The sequence below is a fragment of the Chaetodon auriga genome, chromosome 11 (assembly GCF_051107435.1).
Source record: "Chaetodon auriga isolate fChaAug3 chromosome 11, fChaAug3.hap1, whole genome shotgun sequence".
Lineage (NCBI taxonomy): Eukaryota > Metazoa > Chordata > Actinopteri > Chaetodontiformes > Chaetodontidae > Chaetodon > Chaetodon auriga.
The window spans coordinates 1,307,367-1,330,135 of NC_135084.1; the positions used below are offsets into that span (position 1 = coordinate 1,307,367).

The 22,769-nt window shown below is 42.3% G+C and overlaps 1 protein-coding gene across 2 annotated transcripts in view; it reads right to left on the reverse strand.

Annotated features, from left to right (window-relative positions):
* Positions 1-1,215: 1,215 nt before the first annotated feature.
* The window catches only part of LOC143328689 (uncharacterized), a 33,879-nt gene continuing 12,325 nt past the window's right edge, over positions 1,216-22,769 (reverse strand). The window contains exons 2-3 of one of the 2 annotated variants that reach the window (XR_013077837.1): positions 2,727-9,947; positions 1,217-2,428 (exon numbers count right to left, since the gene is read on the reverse strand). Coding sequence is in view for 1 of the 2 variants with exons in the window: in XM_076743970.1 (XP_076600085.1) it covers positions 8,425-9,942 (1,518 nt within the window). In the remaining variant the exon portion in view is untranslated. Of the gene's footprint in view, positions 9,948-22,769 lie in introns of both variants that reach the window. The other variant, XM_076743970.1, reaches the window with a different exon arrangement.

Genomic DNA, 22,769 nt, shown 5'->3' on the forward strand with positions numbered 1-22,769 from the left:
TGGTGTGATTTCAGTGTTTCTACACAAAATATTTTGTCAACACTTGCGAGTTTAAAACAGGGGTCCGTTCTGCTTGTCTCTGAAAATCTTTGTATTGGAGTCAATGAGGAGCAGAGACAGACGTGGCCGCACTTAGAGGCTGCTAATTCAAATTCAGAAAATCTCTCAGATTTTTTGTGCACATTGTGAGAGACAGAACAAATTTGTCTACAAATGTGGAAAAAATCATGCGTGTAGAGTGTAAATTGTGGCTGGGAGGAGTGGGAAAAGTGGAAAAAATCTGGCATTTTTAAGGCTCTCTCCCACTCTGACCGATGATGTCACGCACTCTGGCACGAACATTCCGTGCAATACACACCCATTATAATCTCAAAATTTCTCCAAAAATGATCATGGTCATTGAGCAGTGATTGATCAAAAACTATATGACCTATCAAAACGTGGAATAATGCACCAATACACAAGACTTGTGTCTACAGTTTAAAGTTTAAATGGAGTCTCTAGGTGAAAGTATGCCGGAGCAGTAGGCAGTAGAAAAAGTCCAATGAATTGTTAGTTTTTTGACCTCCTCCCATTTATTCCTTATGGGAAATTTTTCGCGATGTAAGTCGCGAAAAACTGCAAAAAACCTAAGAAAAGTAATAGCATGCTGATCCCGATCAAGATGCATGTTTTGATATATAATTCGCCTGGGTCCTCTCAAAGCTGTAGGACAAGTAGCGAATCTAAATTTGACACGGAAGAGGCTTCACCCCGAGCACTGGTCCCTGCAGCTATTTCATAGCTGTAGGGGCCTATTTCATAGCTGTAAGGGCCAGTGCTTGGTGCGATTGCCCCGAGGCCCTAATAAGAAAAAACACGCAGAATAACAATAGGGCCTTGTGTTGTTATATGTTTTGCCTTTTTAAAAACTGAGATATCACAATAAACATGCAGGATAACAACAGGGCTCGGGGCTTTACCCCGTGGCCCTAATTATATGTTTTGCCTTTGTAAAAACTGAGATATTACAATAAACAAAATTTCATTCCCTATAATATAAGACTAGAATTCACTGAAGTGATTCACTTAAGGTAAAACTTGAAACAGGAAAATTCTCTTCAACAAACTGTTTATTTTTGATGACTCTGTAATAAACATCACCTTTTTAAAAAATCACAATCAGCAGCCAGTAAAGTATGTGTTTTACACATAAACACTCAAAAAAAAAAAAAAAAAAAATACTTGTGTACTTGCATGTAAAATAAAATAAACTGTGGTCTTTTCATCATGTTATTTTTTTAAACCTTACAAACTATAAAAACATCAATTTACATGCTCATCTTAACATGTATAACTGGTTGTACTCTTCTCTAAAACTCGAGATGGGAAGGGAACAGCCATTAAGTATAAAAAAAAGAGTTTCTAATAGTGTTAAATCTTTACTATCCTTTGACAAAATGATCAAAAATATGAATATCATTTTTTGAACCATTTTAAATGCAAAGAAGCCAAAAAAAAAATAAAAATAAACCGAGGATAAACACAGTTGCTGTGGATGCAAGTATGAACAATGGCAGTTCAAGAAAAAAAGGAACGATTACTAGCGCAATTGCTGATCATTCTTTATTTATCATCATTCACATTTTCAGTGATCAGCTCCACAATAAGAGGGCACATCCATGTGCAATTGATGGCAGTTCATTACGCACCTCCACACCTTCAATAATGATGTCTATGTCACATGGTGGCTTTAGTATGATGCTGAAGGTCTCTTTCAGCATCATACTTCTCACCAACCTGACAAAAGAGAAGACATTTATTGTATAAAAGGCTACTCTGTGTGTATGCACACAAGTCCGTCTCACCTTTGTGTAGCAGAAAGTGCTGTAGTAAACTTGTAGTGGACAGTTACTCGTAGTTTCTGCCTGTGGTTTTAGTCATTTTCCTTTGGAAGGGTGCTCTTGTGATACTCTGTGTGTCAAGTGAACAAAGAAAAGTAAGTACCATTTCTGTTGTACTTACATTGTGTTTATTGTGTCACATCTCATTAAATTCCATACTTGTATTTCTTCAGTGATCGATAACAGATATTTGTTATCATTGCATAATTTTATGATTATGAGATTATGATGATGAGTAGCTTGTGTGTTTGGTAAGAATGGATAGTCAGTAACTCAGGTGTTAATTGCTCCATGGGGAGCAGATGTGCGCTTTGAGCACTTGTTTGCTGTGTTTGACCAGCAGATGGCACTTTTGAACCATATAACTCACCTTTTTGACTAATATTTGTTGATATTGGGTTGTTAACCTGGTTACTATTGCTGTATTTGTTATTAACTGCAAAACTTCTAACCAGAAACTCATTGATGAGTTTTTGAACATCTTCCCCAAGGTACAGGATGAGGCACTTCAACAGAGACTCTCTCCTTAGGCTCACATCGAGGCTCTAGGTAAGAGTGCAAACATAAACAATGAAAAATCATGCTGTCAAACTGTGCAACTGATGCAAACACGAAAATGCATCAATGGGAACTTAGACTTATAGTAATTGTACAGTAATCAAACAAATGGTTTAAGCAAACTAGTCAAAAAAGCCTGTCAAATTCAGAAGATATATATTGTACTTCTTCCAACAAGTCCACAATCAAATGTGATGACAATATGACACATGAACACTATTGCTTCTATTTACAATGTTACTATTTATGTGATGTAAGGCGGGTTTTGCAGTATTAAGTACATACCTGATCAAGAACTTTCAGCGCATCCCGGGTCTTCTCTGACAGCTTCTCCCTTGTTCCTGATGATCTCGATCAGCTTGCTGTGGTGCTTGTCCAAGGAAGCCAGGAATCGTGGTTGAAGTGGAACAGTAGTAATCCTCATAAATTCAGCATTGATCTTTACAAAACAAAATACTACATATGTAAGTTATTACATTACATATTACATTAAACTCTGTCATGTAAGATCTTTTTGTAACATTTTGTGACAGCTTTGGCAAATTTTTTTCACAGGTTTCTTGTAAGAGGGGATATTAATAGAATTTAATTTACAGGCCACCACTGACCTATTGGTATTGATTGAAAAAAATACTCATCCACTGTGAACAATGCAGGCCATCTCCCTCTTTCACCTCTTCCACTCCTGATTCCTTTGTCACAATTTCCTGTCTTTGCAGTGTACAACAGAACAGTGAAAACATGAGCGCTGACAGAGAAGCAACAAAAAAGGACATGTTTGGCATTAAACATATTAACGGGTAGACTTCTATTCTCGGTCTGCCAAAGTTCTGAACCAACGACGGCAGTAAGTGCCTAACTGAATCATTAACAGTAAACACACGATAAACTCCCTCCCATTATCGCTCTTTCTTTGTCTCCCCCGCCCTTTCTCCGCTCCCCCCTCCTGCAGCTACCTGCGTTCACACCTACGACATCACAGACCGTCGCAAATGATTCACAATTACTCAACATTCCTCTTACCCACCACAGAGTTTCACCGTCTTCGCCTCACTCTCCTGCAGAGACAGCGCAAAATAAATAAATAAATAAAATACAAATGGCTCTATACAAATAAAATTGAATTGAATCGAATTGTCCTAAGGTGCGTGTCAGTCACTAATCCCACGTCGTAAAGTTGACATCTGGCATTAATTCCAAAATTTTGAGTTTACACAGGGGCGGCACGGTGGCGCAGCAGGTAGTGCGCGTGCCTCACAGCTGGTTCGAACCCGGGGTCGGGCAGGGCCTTTCTGTGTGAAGTTTGCATGTTCTTCCCGTGCATGCGTGGGTTCTCTCCGGGCACTCCGGCTTCCTCCCACAGACCAAAAACATGCTCATTAGGTTAATTGGTCTTTAAATTGTCCGTAGGTGTGAGTGTGAGTGTGTGAGTTGTCTGTCTGTGTGGCTGTGTATGTTGCCCTGCGATCGGCTGGCGACCGGTTCAGGGTGTACCCCGCCTCTCGCCCATTGCTAGCTGGGATAGGCTCCAGCCCCCCGCAACCCCGAAATGGGATGCGCGGGTAAAGAAGATGAATGAATGAATGAATGAGTTTACACAAAATGTGATATATGTCAGCATCTCTCTACCATAACATTGTGTTGTTTGCTGTAATGGTAAATGTTGTTATTTTGCAATCAGAGAGTAAATACACATTGTCAGTTAAGTATATCAACATCAGTTTCATCTGTCAGTCCTGTAAATGACCATGTTTTTGTAGATTATTACATTGAGCACATCTATCTCTGTACTGGACATGAAAAGATGAAATTGCTATCCACCTTCTCGTCTGACTCTGGGGTAGAAGATTTTCCAGTATGTCAGTGGATTTCTCAGAATGTCACAGTGTCCATTTAAACTTCAGGGGAACAATCTCTCTGAAGTTCACTTTTTCAACAGCCTTAGACTGAAAAAACAACAGACTTATTTCTCTGGTAATGAATTTAATTCCACACAAGATGAAACAGACAGAAAAGAAATATGAATAATGGAGGCAAGAATTACAAAAAAAAAAAAAAAAAAAAAAAACAGGAATTCTTTCAGTGCCAATTTCCCAAGTTGAAGTTGGTCTATATCTGTAATTTATTGATATATATATACTGTGGTATGGTATGCAGTTAACTAAAAAATGTTTATGTTTCATTAGAAATTACCTAAATGTCTGTTCTTAGGACACAACCTGATAACCTGCACATGTTTAATAATTATAATTCAAGGGTTGTATGTTTTTGGGTTAGGGTTAGACATAGGACCATTTATACTGCAGGGAAACATAAATTCTGAATAACCGAATGATAAATCATCAAAATGAACTGTATTTATACAGTGCTTTTCTAGTCAGGCAACCACTCAAAGCAACGCAAGTCTGCCTTTGCTCATTCACACACACATTCATATGATTGTAGCTAAGTTACCTGTTCATTTTGAGCATTAATTCACACACACTCTCACACACCGATGGCACAGTTATTTAGGGTTCAGTATTTTGTCCAAGGATAGACTGCTGAGGCCAGGGATCAAACCATCAACCTTCTGATAGGTGGATGACCACTCACCTGCTCTACCTCCTGAGCTACACCTGCCCCTGGATTCTTACCCAGTAGCAAGAATATCGAAACTCTGTTGTCTTATTCTCCATTTTACTGTCAGCTTGTGTTTCACAGTGGGAACATGAAATTTTAGACACTCAATGAACAATCATGTTTCATTCTTGACCTCTGCTTCATTCACAGATGACTCTAATGAATCTCACAGTGGTTTATTGTGTGGCTCTGAACAGGATGTTTATTGTTTTTTAAGCATTCAAAACATCCCAAAAGGTTTACTTGTTTTATGTCAACCAAATAATGTATTTTCCGAAACATGCGACAGTTTAACAACTATGAGTTTTGTTATTTTTTTCATTTTGTAATTTTGGTAAACTGACCTGTATTATTATTATTATTATTATTATTATTATTATTATTATTATTATTATTATTATTATTATTATTATTTGTTCTTGTTTTGTTTGTTTGGTTTTTTGTTACAATATTGTACCACAGAAACTATGTGACCAAAGTAATTCCTACTTAAAGGGAATCCTGAAATGTTTTTGATTTATAGTTCCATTGTACAAGTGTCTTTGAAAAGCTACATGAACACAAATTCATCTAAATTTTCAGGAAATATTGGAGTTCAGTCTTTTTATTGATTCTTTGAGTAGTCAACATCCAATAAGCAGAAAATATTTTAAAGTTGGACTGAGCACATTTTCTGGCACATTAAATAACTTACCTCGAAGAAAACTGCAAACAATTCAAATGCCAACACATCTGATGTTTTCCTTGCCTCAGTCTAATCCCTTAAATGACTAGGGTTAAATAAAAACAAAAAATAAAGAAGACAAGAAAGGATTCAGTATGCAGTACACTGAGGTACAAGAAGCTGAAGCTTAGTTGTTGTTTTCCAGTTACGTGCAACTGACACTTCGTTTCCTTTGAGCATAGGAAATGTCATAGTTTTCAATTCAATTCAGTTTCATTCACATAGTGCCAAATCACAACAGAAGTTGTCTCAGGACACTTTTTAAATAGAACTGGTAGAGACTGTACCTCAGTGAAGATTCTCATTCATCCAGGTCACTGGAAGCACGTAGAAGTACAGACCATACAGATATATACCATACATACATCTACAGAGGCCCAATAATTCTCTTATGAGCAAGCACTTGCCGACAGTGGCGAGGAAAAACTTCCTTTTAACAGGCAGAAACCTTAAACAGAGCCAAGGCTCTGGGTGGATGGCCATCTGACTCAAACAGTTGGGTTAAAGAGAGAGAGAGAGAGACAGATAGAGAGAGAGAGAAAGAAAAAGAGACAGAGAGAGAGAGAAGGCAAGAGAGGGAGACGGAGTGGACAGAAATGCAATCACAATAACAGTGACAGCTCGGATAATAGACTTATATGTAGTATATATAGCATAGTATATACATATGTGATACATTTATCGATGTGATATGTGTACATATTAGTAACAGATAGTATATGTACATAATACGACACTATGAATCTAATGATAATGGAAGTATGACTAATAGTAATAGCAGTTGCAATGGATGCCAGGCAGTGCCATGGCAGGAGGCGTAGCTATAATCCACACTCCCGGCTCAACCACTATCCATGGGAACCTGTGAGACGAGAAAGCACAAAGACTCTGAAGAAGAAGCTAAGTTAGTAACATGCCTTGGCAGGACATGAATGCATACAGGTGGAGAGGGAGAGAAGAACAGAGGAGCTCATTGAATCATTGGAAGTCCCCCAACAGTCTAATCCTATAGCAGCACAACTAGTCAAAGGCAAGCCTGATAGCCTGATAATAAGGAATTGTAATTTTTTTTTGTGCATTGTTTTCAGACAGGATGTGCCAGATCTTTACAATGTTATGTAGGTGAAAAAAGGCAGGCCTTGAAATTTGTTTTACATGGAAGTTATCAAAGATAACTCCTAGATTCCTTATAGTGGTGCTGGAGGCCAGCTAGTGCCATCCATAGTTGCTATATCATCAGATCTGCGAGTTTGTAAGGTGTTTTGCCATGATATTTCACTGGGATCTCTTCATGGATTATTTATTCTTGTTTATAACAGTGACCTGAACAGTGCTGCAGATTTCCTGTACATATAATTGCATACAACTAAACTAGTATGTTCCACAAGATTCCAGGCATTGCAAAGAAGACTGGTGAAGAGTTAGAGAGAGTTAGAGTCTTAGAATGGTTTAAAATGTTCTAATGTTGTCCTTTTTATATATTTGATTAAAATTTAACTGTGGAGATTGATCATGTCTCTGTATGCTCATACAGTCAAGAAGAAAATATATCCAGGAAGTGTCATATCATTTTAATCACAATCAAAATGGCAACAAAGCTCATGAAAAACATAAAACTTAGAATAAATATGCAGGAAATTAAGATTTATTGAAACTGCCAAGCTCTTATACCATGGTCATGAAACTACAGGTAGGCTAAACAAGCCAATCACATGGAAGTGCCTGAATGTGTCCATCACTTAATAAAAGACTATCGTCTTGTTTCCTTTGTCTGACTTCCCCAAACACAAACAATATGCCTTGTGTTGGTTTGTTTTGGAGGTCCCTTCCAAAGGACATGATCAATCTATCTCCATTGTCTTAAAAAGCAGATAAGTGTAAGTTAATTTGTCTGCTACTTTTACTTGTCTTCCAGTCTTATAATGATACTCATTTTGTGTTTATGAGCAGTTTTTTGTTGTGACTGTGTATGAGAGGTGTTGACTCTCTGGTTTTCTTTGAAACTGTAGACTCAGATGTCAGGGATTAGGGTTTAGAGTGAAGTCAGAAATTCTCAATAGCTTTCCCTGCCAAGCATCCATTGACATGTGCACATGTCACAGTCCAGGTAGTCAAGCATTAGGTTGAAGTGTCGCATGTTGAATTACATTTTATTTTCCACTTCATATATTCATTATAAGCTCTACAAGAGTAGTATTTATTGCAGGATGGTTGTATTAGATTTCTTTACACTATACATGTGTTTCTTGGTGTCTCTCTCCTGTTAAGATTTTATTGTAAAGACAAACCAATATTGAATGGCCCTCTGAAAAAACTGGCAGTGCACAGCTGCAGACATCAGGTTTACAATAGTTGAAATATTGAACCATCGACAACAAGTGACAAAATAGATATATCTGTTCTTAATTCAACTCTTAATTTTTTTTCATAATGATTACACAAATGTTTAATCAGTATTTCCTACAAAACTTTTGCATTGGTTCTAGTATGCAGGCCATTCTTGCAGTATGCAGTACGCAGATTATTCTATCTTCCCCTGATCAGATGGGTGAGATAACATTTGAGTCTGAGGCTATGTGTAGCTGGCTACTGAACACAGTGTTCAGGTATTGTTCCACCCATCAGTTAGCTGTTCAGTCAGTCGACAGCTGTAGTGGTCCGAGCGCAACAGGCTGGGGTTCGGATGGAGCCCATCATCCTACCCCTCTTTCTCTGACAGCCAGTATTGCCACTCTGCTGGGAGATGTTGTTCTGGTGAGATAGCTTAGCCGCATGACTTGCTGTCTCCTTGATCTGCAGCTCCAGGTGTTTCTGGATGGCCAGGCCCAGCTCCTCAGGGTCTACGGAGGCCCCATACACCTCCCATGTCATCCCTTCTGCATCCCACTTCACCTCCTTCACTGGGGACTTGAAAGCACCACCCAATTTCTTGCCTCCATCACTGTCAGCGTTCAGAATTTGGCTGCAGGAGGTCTCACTCCTGCTCCCCTCGGCCAGACAGATCTGGGGGAACACATGAGGTGTGACGGTCTGTCCTGTCTGCACCCCAACATCCCTTAGCTCTTTGTAGGTGGTCATGGTCCCCATGTCCCGAGTCATGGTGACATGGCTAACAGGACAGCTGCAGCACTCCTCTAAACCAAAGTTTTTTGGGGATTGTGGCCCAGCACCAGGAGGCAGTGTGCTGATCCAAGTGCAGTTGAGGTTGCAGCACCGCAGCAGGTGTTTAGCGTCCAGGCCCGTCTCGCTGACAGAGGACATGAGACGAGGAAGGGTGAGGCGGTTCATCACTAAAGGAGGTGTTACAGCATGCTGGATGTCGCAGCTGGACTCTACGTGACGTGGCTGCACCTGAGAGGGGGCTGGGATAGGCTGGGGATGGCAATAGGCAGCAAATGTGTCCTCAAAATTGCCATGATGGATATAAGAGCCATAGCAGAGTGCCTTGTCACATTTAGAGGGAAGATGGCCCTTTTTGACAACATCCTCCATTTTGGCTGCTGCCTTGGGGGATGAGATACAGACACACCTGCTTGGAGGTTGCTGTATGCCACCCTCTCCACTGTTGGCCCCTTTGCAAATAGTGGTGATAATGTTGCACTGTTGCAGCTGCATGGGCTGCTTGCAGGCTAATGTGGAATGACTCTCAGCCTCTTGGATACTCTTATCTCCTCCATGGTAAGCAAGTCCACAAGTTTCACTCATGTGACTCCAGTGAATAGGCAGGGAGGCTGGCTTTATACTCTGTACTACACTGCTAGTCTGAGGGTTGTCATTGATTGCATGCATCTCATGGTCATGTGAGGGTGTACATGTCTCAGCCAGACTATGAGGGCGGCTTGAAGAATGGGGGTGCACACAGTGTTCAGATGGGTTCTGTTTGTGTTCAGCAGGTTCTCTGCTGACTTTCAGACTGCTGCAGTTAGTTTCTCTTGTAGGAGGAGTTGCTGAATGTTCTTCATAGATCTCACTGACACCCTCCTCTGGCTCCTCCTGGCAGGTGTAACCCAGTCTTTCAGACAGTCTGGAGGGTAATACTGCATTTGTAGAGCTCTTGGAGGTGTGAAAGAGTGAGTGACCAGACAGTGTAGATTCCAAGGAAATAGCTCCCCCAAGAGGGTACAGCTTTGACACAGGACGTCCAGCCGCTGCCATGGAACCTTTAAGAATAAGTAAAACACAACACTTGCTCAGCTCAGACAAAACACACACAGAACACAGAAAATCGCATAAACAAATAAAATTAATTAATTAATTTTGATTTTTTAGTAAACTACATTTGACCTTATGGGGAAAGGTGAACACACTAAAAATAGTTGTTGTTCCGCAAATTAATTATTTAGTCGGAATGATACCTCTATGCATTCCACAAGAACTATTACTAAGATATAGCCGGATGATTGATTATTTCCTTTGGGATGGAAGAGGACCTAGAATTCATATAGACAAACTATATCAGCCAAAGAAGGAAGGGGGCCTATCCTTGCCAAACATACAGTATTATAGCATTTCTTTAGAAATGGCAAAGCTGGCAAAACACTGGGGTGGAACAAATACAAATACTGATATGCAGGGTTCTAAATTAACTTTTTTGATCACCAGCCAATGTGGCTGGTGACCTTCTAAAGTTACCAGCCAATCAGAATTTCCACCAGCCAAATTTTTTCCCGGTGAAAATAAGAGAGATTATGAGTGCCACTGAATGCATTTGATCATTTTTGAAAAATGCACAGAAAGTACAACACATGAAACAAAATATACACAGAAAGTGCAAACATTTAATTTATACAAATAAAAAATGCTGTCAGATTTATTATTTTATAAGACATTTTTCCAGTAAGTATTTAGTATCATTACATTCCTAATAAAATGTATTTTTCCTTTCAACTTAAAGTGTTTTTGCTTTCCTTCTTTAATAAGAAATATATATAAGTAACAGCCATGACTTAAACACTTGCAAAAAAATTGCATTGGTAATAAATTGAATTATGTATGTACAACTAGAAAACACAAACAGTGCAGCAGTCAGTACTGCAGACTCCTTCGGCTCTCCTGATGACTTCGGGCACTCTCATGGTCCTTTACTGCCTCGACTTTAAAATTATTAGCCCCCACCACAAAATTATTCGTCTTGTTTTTTTCTTTCGTGTACATGCGGCAATCCTTACAAAACATGACGGCATTTTCGTGATCAAACACAAGCCATTCACGACCTGTCAGCCATTTAGCGTTAAACTTTCTTTTCTTCGTTTCGCACGCTTTGTCGACATTCTCATCCCCTGCCTCCTTCCTCTTCTCCCCCCAGACGTCTGTCCCAACCACGCATTTAGTTTAACTTTACTTTTTACTTTTAGCTAGCTCAGTCTCCTTTTTTATAGTTTATACGCTGCCGTTCATTCTTCTTCTTCTTCTTCTTTGTGTTTCCGTGGTTTCTCGCGCCGGTTGCACTACAAACTATAGTGTGCCTGCGCACAGCCAATAGGCGTCTTGTACGTCATCACGTAGCATTACGACCGTGTTCTTGGGAAATGTAGGACGGCTGTCCGGGAGACAAATGACCAAGAACTGTAGAGCGGCTCTGACTGACATGATTGCCTAATGCATTACCGGCCAAATTGGCTAGTAAGTTTTTATTTACACCACAATACACAATATGAATTTGTATTGCGGGTTAAAATTCACAATATGAATTTTAACCCGCATTTGGCGGGTTGGCGGGTGTTAATTTAGAACCCTGCTGATATGGATTGGATCTTGATCGAACAAGAGCTTACCTCTCCTTTTAAACCTACTGAAACCCTTGCTCAAACAATAAAACATTAGAAAAATAATATGATGAATCCTATTCTAATACATTCAAAAAATAGTGTGGCAAGAAATACATAAAAAAAAAAATTAAGATTTCCCATAATAATCAAAATTATGCATCCATATGGCACAATCCAAAAATAAAAATAGGTAAACAGAAGATTTATTGGGTTCAGTGGTTAAGAAAGGGTATTAGAATATTAGATGATCTTTTTGAAGAAGGCGATTTCCTTTCTTATAATAGATTAAGGGAAAAATATAATTTAGATGGACAAGGCCACTTCTGGAAATATTTACAGATTAGAGACTGCATTATAAAGAAAGTTTCCTTTGATCAAGATAAAAATTTAATAGAAAGCTATGTACAACTACTACCAATGTTTCATAGAGCATCTAAGTGGTATGAGATATGTCCCTGGAGGACTAACAGTGACTGTAGAACTCTTAGGAAGATATGGGTTACTCGTGTTGTACATTGGATGAAAAAGTATGGGGGGTGTCCAACACCGAGGAATACATTAGAGAAGCTTGAGGCAAATTTATTCAGTATAACATAATTCACAGATATTATTATACACCAACCAGACTTAATAAAATGGGTCTAATTAAAGATGACCTATGTTGGAAATGTAGAAAAGAACGCGGCACATACATGCACTATGGGAATGTCCCAGGGTCTTTGCTCTGTGGGAAAATGTTCTGAATTATATTGGTAAATGGTTAGGATGTGAACTTCCCATATCATCGAGATTATGTCTTTTGGAGACAAAACTATGGTGCCGCTTTTAAATAAATCACAATTTGGAATATTAAAAACGGGCCTAATGACTTGTGCTCGGGTGATTCTAAGATGTTGGAAGGAACCTCAAACTCCTACATTGAATACATGGAAGCTCCAAATGATGGAAACAGCTGCATGTGAAAAGATGCTGCCGAGACTGAATGGGAGAAATGACATGATCAATGAGCAGTGGAATGATTTTAGCCAATATATGTCTGGAGGAAACAACCTGACCAGACAAAGAGACTGATGATGCATTATATTACACTAGTAGTATTTAAAAATAATACTCAGGACTATGGGCTCTATTTTCGTCCCTGCCGCTGGCGGAACGCAGGGTGCGCACCCCGCGCGGTGGTATTTTCGCGCAGCGCACTTGGTATTTTGGCAAACCGAGGCGCACAGAGGTACGCCAGGATGGGCGTTGCGGCGCAGTAGGGGGAGGTGTCGGCAGGATCAGCCGGCGGATTTGGATTTTCGGTTCATTTCGGTCCACGCCGGCGGCGTCAAAGTGCGCTGAAAGCTCGCCACCCCAGACCTGGTCAACTCTGTGCGCCAGCGGCGCGCCGCTGGGCAATTGGATTTTCATAAACTGGCGGAGTCCTGCGCCCACTTCACCAATATCTCACAGGCAGGTTTCCACAGTGTCTGGCATTTCATTGCGATCAATAATTAGTAACAGCCACATTCAATGCAACTATCTGAGTCAGCACATACAGTCAGACCAAAATTTATATATTTTGATCAGTATCTCATCTGACCACATCGCAAGCGCGTTCGGCACGCGTAATGGTCACTCAACCTGACCGAATGTACACAGGTGAAACAGGGATGCAAACTAGTCAATTACCGCGCTGCGCCAACCAGAAACAGACGTGGCCTCCTACAGAGCATATATACTGCATCTATCTCAGAGCACTCGAGAGACAGAGAGAGACAGACACGGAAAAAACGTAAGTGATGATCGTTGTCCGCTATTACCCACGTCATTTCATTCCAAGTAGGGGAGAGTGAGGTAAAGTGAGACACTTTTTACATTTGCTTCCCTCTAAGTGAGATGAAATGATATATCAGTAAAATTTACACATTTCCCATTAATTCAGGATGTTTCCTCGCAATGGAAATTGTCAGAACGTGTTCAGGACGTAGGGAAGTGAAAATATGATGTTTTTAAAAAAGTGGTCTTGTGTCTCACTTATTGAGATCAAGATGGCGCCGCGGACGGCTGCCTCGGTGTGTTGGTGCGCGTTGTTTTGTTTTGTTTTGTGTTTTAACTCTGTTTTTTGTGACGGTACCCGGAGCTCTTTCACCAGAGAAGAGCTCATGAACATCAGGGGAGCAACACCAGAGGATTTATTTCCTAAATTTCTGCTCCCAACAGTGGAAATTTTGGACATACTGGCCAAAGGTGTGCTCACCCTTGCTCACGCAGTGAAACGCCGGAGGAGAGGAAAACGAGCCGGCGCGCTCGTGCGCCTTCGCCAGCGCGGACTACGCACAGCGTTACCGGGAATATTTCTCTCTAACGTGCGTTCACTGCCCAACAAACTGGAGGAATTACAACTGCTGTTGGGTAAAAACAGGGACTTTTCTTCATCTGCGGTTTTGTGCTTCATCGAGACGTGGCTCTGTGGATTAATACCGGACTCTGCGCTGCAGCTGGCTGGCTTCCAACTCCACCGCGCGGACAGAGACACGGAACTTTCCGGCAAAACTAAAGGTGGAGGAATCTGTTTCTACATCAACAGTGGTTGGTGCAAGGACTTGACAGTGATCCAGCAGCACTGTTCTCCGGACCTGGAATATTTCACCATTAACTGTAAGCCTTTTTATTCACCCCGTGAGTTCGCTTCATTCATTCTGGTCGGCGTTTACATCCCGCCGCAAGCCAACGTGCAGGACGCACAGCGTATGCTCGCGGACCAGATACTGCGGACCAACCCGGACTCCTTAGTTATTGTCCTTGGCGACTTTAACAAAGGTAACCTCACCCACGAACTCCCTAAATACAGACAGTTTATCAAATGCCCGACCAGAGAGGAGAACACTCTGGATCACTGTTACACCACCGTCAGGGATGCTTATCACGCCGTCCCCCGTGCTGCACTGGGCCACTCTGACCACGTCATGGTGCACCTGATTCCTGCGTACAGGCAGAAACTAAAGCTCTGCAAACCTGTAGTGAGGACATCAAGGAAGTGGACCAGTGAGGCTGTGGAGGATCTCCAGGCGTGTTTGGACTCAACTGACTGGGATGTGTTCAGGACTGCTACCAACAGTCTGGATGAGTACACGGAGACTGTGACGTCCTACATCAGCTTCTGTGAGGACTGCTGTGTTCCATCACGCACCAGGGTGAGTTACAACAATGACAAACCCTGGTTCACAGCCCAACTCAGGCAGCTAAGGTTGGCAAAGGAAGAGGCCTTCATGAGTGGGGACAAAGACAGATACAAAGAGTCGAAGTACAAGTTTAGCAAGGCGGTGAAAGAGGCTAAACGGCTGTACTCTGAGAAGCTCCAACACCAATTCTCAGCTAACGACTCTGCGTCTGTCTGGAAAGGGCTCAGGCAGATCACTAACTTCAAGCCTAAAGCCCCCCACTCCATCAACGATCGACGCCTAGCCAACGACCTGAACCAGTTCTACTGCCGCTTTGAAAGACAAAGGGACAGTCCAGCAACCATCCCCCACGACACCTCTGAACAGCTCCAGCTCCAGTCACCTCCACCAATGCCAACCTTAAAGGCCCCCCTCTCCCCCTCCCCACCCACCTCAGTGACGACTCTTTCCATCCATGAAAGGGACGTCAACAGACTCTTCAGGAGACAGAACCCCCGGAAAGCAGCTGGACCGGATTCTGTCTCCCCATCTGCCTTGAAGCACTGTGCTGATCAGCTGTCTCCAGTGTTCACAGACATTTTTAACACCTCATTGGAGACATGTCACGTGCCAGCCTGCTTCAAGTCTTCAACCATCATCCCTGTTCCCAAGAAGCCAAGGACCACAGGACTTAATGACTTCAGACCCGTCGCCCTGACCTCTGTGGTCATGAAGTACTTTGAGCGCCTTGTGCTCTCACACATCAGAGACATCACTGACCCTCTCCTGGACCCCCTGCAGTTTGCCTACAGAGCCAACAGGTCTGTAGACGATGCAGTCAACTTGGCCCTCCACTTCATCCTCCAGCACCTGGACTCCGCAGGAACCTACGCCAGGATCCTGTTTGTGGATTTCAGCTCTGCCTTCAACACCATCGTCCCAACTCTGCTTCAGGAGAAGCTCTCCCAGCTGAGCGTGCCTGACTCCACCTGCAGGTGGATCACAGACTTCCTGTCTGACAGGAAACAGTGCGTGAAGCTGGGGAAACACTTCTCCGACGCTAAGACCATCAGCACCGGATCCTCCCAGGGCTGTGTTCTTTCTCCTCTGCTCTTCTCCCTGTACACGAACAGCTGCACCTCCAGTCACCAGTCTGTCAAGCTCCTGAAGTTTGCGGACGACACCACCCTCATCGGACTCATCTCTGATGGCGACGAGTCCGCCTACAGGTGGGAGGTTGACCATCTGGTGACCTGGTGCAATCAGAACAACCTGGAGCTCAATGCTCTAAAGACAGTGGAGATGGTTGTGGACTACAGGAAGAACTCAGCCTCACCAGCCCCCATCACCCTCTGTGACTCCACTATTGACACTGTGGAGTCTTTCCGCTTCCTGGGAACTATCATCTCCCAGGACCTCAAGTGGGAGCCGAACATCAGCTCCCTCATCAGGAAAGCACAGCAGAGGATGTACGTCCTACGGCAGCTGAAGAAATTCAGCCTGCCAAAGACAATGATGGTGCACTTCTACACAGCCATCGCAAGCTGTGTCCCAATTCAGGGGCTGCATCCTTCGGAGGATGGATTTGAAGGCCGATTACGTCATAACGCTGCGCGAAGGCTGTCCCAATTCGTCCAAATTCGAAGGATCCTCCAAATGCAGCCGACAAATGCGTCCTCCTTTTCCCTGTATTTGGAGGATGCGTCGCTACTATCCTTCACGTCCTCCCATATCCCAAGATGCTTTGCGCACCGATTGTTTTTTTTTTTTTTTTAATAATGGCGACCTGTTGATATGAGGAGCTCAGTTAACAGTTAGCCTTATTAAAACTCTTCACTTACAAATGTTACAAGCTCGCATGTCAACTAATATCTTATTTTGCACTTGCCCTCTGAAACGATACTTTGTATCACGTAACATAACGTTAAGCAATCATGTCACTTCCCTCCACTGATTAGGTCTAATATAACAGTTGCGCCGACCGAGCTGCAGGTTCTGTGGCCAGAGCCGGTTACCTTGGCAACGCGTCACAACGAGCGATATTAAATAGTCCACTCAGCCGCGTCTTGTTAAAGACTCACGGTGTTAACGGTAAAAAAAAAAACAAACAAAAAAACAAAAAACATTAACGTATTAATAATTGATTTAATATTTCTTTCTTTCGTAAGTGACCATGGTAAAAGCGGGATAATGCCCTTCGAGGTGTCCATTATCAGAAATGAATGGACGACGCGGAAGCGTGAACCGTCCGACGCGAAGCTGTGAAGATATTCACATCAGGTGAATTTGTAAGTTGTATAATAGGCTACATTTCACGCCTCTTACAAGCGATAGGAGCTGTACGGGCGCATCTCTGCACCCCGTACGTGTGTTTTTCCCGGGTTAGGAGGGAAGAAGTTATGACGTCGTGACGCAATCAGGAAATACTCCGAAGGCTAGACCGTCCCATTTACCGATAGTTGATGCGGCCGACGGAGGATCCTCCGCAGGACCCAGCCTCCAGAGACCGCGTAGGCTGGGTCCTCCGAAGGATGCAGCCCCTGAATTGGGACACACCTAATGAGTCCATCCTCACCTCCTCCATCACTGTCTGGTACGCTGCTGCCACCGCCAAGGACAAGGGCAGACTGCAGCGTGTCATTCGGTCTGCAGAGAAGGTGATTGGCTGCAATCTCCCATCTCTTCAGGACCTGTACGCCTCTAGGACCCTGAGGCGTGCAGAAAAGATTGTGGCTGATCCCTCTCACCCCGGACACAAACTCTTTGAGCCACTCCCCTCTGGCAGGAGGCTGCGGTCCATCAGGACCAAAACCTCACGCCACAAGAACAGTTTTTTCCCGTCTGCTGTCAGCCTTACCAACAAGGCCCGGAACCCCCCCGACACTCTTCACATTCCACCTCGGACTCATTCTGTCACATTGACTGATATAAATATAACTCTATGCGTTACATTAACGCTCAACTTCTGAAAAACAGAACTGTGTTTCCGGTAATAGCAACAACAAAAACAGACTTGTGTATATATATTTAAATTGTTATATTCTTATGCTCTTACTTTGATAGATGTGTCATGCACCAATTTCACCAGAAAAAATTCCTAGTATGTGTAAAAGCGTACATGGCAATAAAGCTTTTTCTGATTCTGATTCTGATTCTGATTTCTGATTCTACTAGTGATGGGAATTCCGGCTCTTTTGGCTCCCAAGTGGCTCTTCAGATTTTTTGTTGCTTAAATTTGTTTATTACCAAAATAATGTAAAATTTTATGTAAAATTAATTACTAATGTGCAAAACATAGCAATTTTACTGCATTTCCTGCGGTCACTCATTTTCTCACCTTTCCAGCATTTTGTCTGTCGCAGCTCTGTGTGTGTGTGTGTGTGTGTGTGTGTGTGTGTGTGCACGCTGTGTCTGTACCCCCCGCTCCTCCCCCTCCTGCTCAGTGCGTACACACAGAAGCCACCACACATCATGTAGTTGACCAATCACGTGCAGCTTGAAAGGAAAAAAAGTCGAGAAAAAGCAATAAAAAAAACCCAAAGCGGCTCCTACTCTGGCTTCAAAGAGCCGGCTCTAAGAGCCGTTTCGTTCACGACCGACACATCACTACACTTTACCCCAGCCCAGGGGTACACTGAGACGAACCCGAAAAATCAATGGGGTAAAGTGAACCAGCTGGGGGTAAAGTGATCCACTTACTTTTTCCACTCTGAAACTACCATAACAATACATATTGTAACAGTTACAATCCTGACAGCTCGCTTGACAACCACACGTTCCAGAACTAATGGCGGACTTGTAACAGAATAATGGGGATTGGTCAATTAAGCACTTTTTTCTAAACACTTCAAAGTAACTCTGAACAAAATTGTCAGGACCTATTAGGTTTGTTATTTGCTGTTGTTCGTGAGTACAAAGTATGTTTGCATTTGTTGTTATTATGTGTTGTAACGCGCCACCATACCTGATGCATGTTCTCGCCCACAGACTTTTTTTCTAAGTGACGTATGTTGCTACGGGCTGTTAGTGCGTCCGTCTTTATCCATGTGTGTGTTTTAACCGTGTGGGTCTGTTGTGGTTGAGTGTTTCATGCATGGATGATTGCAATATCTGACAAAATTTATGTTACGTTGTGTGTTAGATTGTAAGGGTGCAGCCTGAAGCGCCCCCGTGCGGCCATTAGGAAGTATTATTTGACCAAAGTTGTTGTTTTACTGCGTTCTTTGTGTGCTACCATTTGTGTGTTTATCTTACAGACATGTTAATAGCTGTATTGTTTATTTATTCCATACTTCAGGAAACCACAACCTAAAGCAATACAACGCATCCTGCACCTTGTTCATGTGTGGAACTAATAAAGAAGAAGAACAAAACTCTCTGGACTAGCTGCAGTTTTTCTGACCGAAAACTAAGGCCAGACTGTGTACGCCAGCATCCAACATACATTTCACAGCTGTTGTTTCTCCTTTCTTCTCTTTCTTTATAAATCATAGGAGGCTTGATTTATCAATGTTTCTGTCCCTTGCAACAGCTCTTAAGGACTTTTTTCCCTCCTTGACCTCAGCGGCTGCACTCTTCATCTCTGTGAGGGGTGTTTGGCCCCAGGCTGTCTTCCTCGTATATTTCCTTGGCATGATGACTTCTCTACAATGTTAAAAATAAAACATACATAATGTAATATTACATTAGAATATGTTCAGGACTAAACTTAACTTGTGCTTCATGGTGGGGTAAAGTGAGACACTATCTCACTTTACCCCACAGCATTTGTCTCACTTTGCTCCACCCCCACCATTTTAGGAAAAACAGCCTCTCTTAGCAATTCAGGCTAATCTTCAGCTTGCATCATCACATGGTTTCATATGTTGGTAGTTCATCAACATGTGTGATATAAGTTTTTCTTCCTAAATTAATTTGCTTTGGCACAACAGTTGATTAAGTTGAGCGCATATTTTTTTACTTTTAACTGCAAAAAATATATTTTTGTGAAAAAAACATGCTTACCACAGCACCATGAGGTCCTTTCCTTCATGACCATGGGGAAATGGGAGGGGCTTGAAAACATAATGGTCACATGACCACAAATGTGTACCATTGCCTAGATACAGGGGGTGTCTCACATTACCCAGTGTCTCACATTACCCCTCTCTCCCCTACAAATGTTAACATTGTAATGTTTAACATTATCTACAAGGATGGAGTACATCACTGCTTTGAGGATGAGGAGGAGGAGGAGGAGGAGGAGGAGGAGACCGAGGATTTACCATCGAATGACCTCATATTTAGACATGAGTGAGTGTGATAGATTGATTTTTGTTTGAAAGCCGATCATTGATTGTTGGAATATGCAAATTTGTTTAGCACGTAAACAGTTATTAAAAACGTCCTTAAAATGCAAAAGCCCTGCAAAAGGGATTGAAATGTGAAAAACAGTTGGTATGACGTTGACGTTGAGACGTTGAGACGTTGAGAAAGTGTGGAGGTGCCTTTCTGTACTTCATAATCGACTTTTTGGCTCTATGTAGGGTCAGATCTGTGATTGATTAGTTATGCCTGCAGAGTCCGTGAGGGGGAGCTCTTGGCGCGATGCCTCATTCTCAATGAAGCAGCCAGAGAAAAAGCATGGAGTCTGAGCACCTTCATTCATATGTTTTGGTCTGTCGACATACCGACTGAAATTTGTGTGGTTTAAGGATAGTTTTTAGATTGTTTACTGTTAATTGACATATCGTTAAGCAGCTAGCTGAACTCCGTTTTTGCAGTGGCTAGCGCAGAGTGACTTGTGGCTAGCACAGCTACAACACGTGCTATGTGCAGTTTGACTGTGCTTGTTTCAGTAAAACACACATTTAGTAAAGTTGCTAGTGTTTACATGTGTGAGTAACTTTTGTCACGTTTATGTGTGTTTGAAAGATAATGTGTGCTCATTATTGAAGTGTGTAAATGTGATAAGAAACATGAAGTAACACAGAAGAGACACATTGTTGTAAATGCTTTAGAGGATATTTTATTTTGCTGTACATTGGGGTTTCATAATGTGAGTTCATGTTTATTGGTTTATGGACTATTTTCATGAATACTTACCTCATGTCTTATTTTACTTGTGAAAGAGATCTGAAGGAAAGATTAAATCAGAAATTGGGTTTGTAATGTGAAAAATAAGCATACTGCTGTTATAAAATGTTACATGTAAAGAAAAACTGTACCTCTGTAAATAATTTGAAAAACAATACAATTCTCAATGAAGCAGCCAGAGAAAAAGCATCGCGTCTGAGCACCTTCATTCATATCTCCCTTTTCAGGCTGTAACATCATGGAGGCACCGCTGGGATTGAAGGTGACGAGGGCCAGCTGTTCCAGATAGACGTCCCAGATCATCCTTCAACCCTTCACATCTACAGCCTGGGTGGACAAGAGCGTGTGGTGGTCCAGTAGCTGCGTGGAGAGACTTGCATGCAATCTGAGGTCAACCGCTGGTGCCAGAAGAGCTGCATCATCTGTTCTGCGAAGAGAAGGTTCTGCATCACACTGCCCTTGTTCACGGATCTGAGACTGAGATGGAGTCTTCAGAGCTAGAGGACTTGAAACTAGAAGTTTGTGGTACTCTCTACACATTGACACAAGATGCTTTGATTGAAGTCTGTGATTTCCTTGCTATTGCTGGTTTAAAGTTTGAAAAGGTATCTGGCAAAAGCCGCTCATCCCTTATCTCTCACATCATCGGCTATCTAGAGAGAGGGGTTAAGTGATATCGAGGATGGAGGTATGACAGAGTTACTGATGTTGAAAGATAAAATTTGTTGAATTGCAGCTGGGTCCACAAAATAGCGCAGTGGAACAAGTAGCTTCAGGACCAAAAGAGACAGGTTTGGTGAAAGAAGGGGTCACTCAGCCATCAGAATCAGAGCGGTTGAAAAAAGAGATAGAAACACTACAAGCAGTGTTGACGCTATCATTACAAGAGAAGCCAAACCAAGCTACTGGGGCTAAAAATTTGGATAGTTGGGATGGCAATAGTACTAGACAGGATGATGTCACTGCTCAACAGCCCCCTCAACCCTGTCTCTCACTACAGTGGAGCAGAGAATTCAAGATTTCAGGCCAGATTGGTGAGCCCGGCCAGAAGGACAAACTTAGTTTCTCTAGTCTTGCACACCAAATTCAGCAAGGCATTAGCAAAGGAGTCCCTGAGATAGAAATAGTTGATGCTGTGATAAGGGCAATATCACCAGGCTTACAACTACGCAGTTACCTGGAAGGTAAAACCAACCTCACCTTACCTACTTTGAGGAGGATTGTCAGGTCAAAAAGGTGCAACAGAAGTGTACAAACAACTCACCTCAGAGGTCCAAAGTAATAAGGAAACGCTACAGAACTTCCTGATCCGTACCCTAGATTTGAGACAAAAAATACTGTTTGCTTCACAGGAAGCAGAGCCTGGTCTTAAATATGATCCCATCCTTGTACAGAACATGTTTCTTCATACTGTTCTGACAGGCCTGCTAAATGATAGCATTAGAAGTGACCTCCAGCCATATTTGCAACAAACAAACACGAGTGATGAGCTGCTTCTTGAAAAACTCAACATTGCCTGTACAAATGAAAGCGAAAGACAAATTAAGAGAAACTCCTTACCCAACAGTGATCAACCACTGTGCATGCAGTCCAGTCTACTGACTCGCCTGCAGACAAAAAAGGAAGAAACTCAGAACATACCAGTAAGGCCCAGCCTGATGTACTGAATGAACTGAAAGAAATACGTTCTGATATGGCTTTATTAAAAAGCCTGGGTGCTGAGGTTGCACAGATCAGAGAGTCAATTAAACAGCCTAGCACAGCACAGACACAGTATCTGGCCTCACCTGTAGTGCAAGAATGTATACTCCCTCCTCATCCCCAGTATCCACCACAAAATTGCTGACCTCCCCCAGGACCAGGAAGAAGAGGAGATACAGCCCAATACCAGCAGAGGTTCACGCCACAGCACCATTATCCTGCCCCCAGCCGTGTGTACCTGAGAAGATGCTTTGGCTGTCAGCAAAGTGGAGGTGAGTACTGTACCCATTGCTAC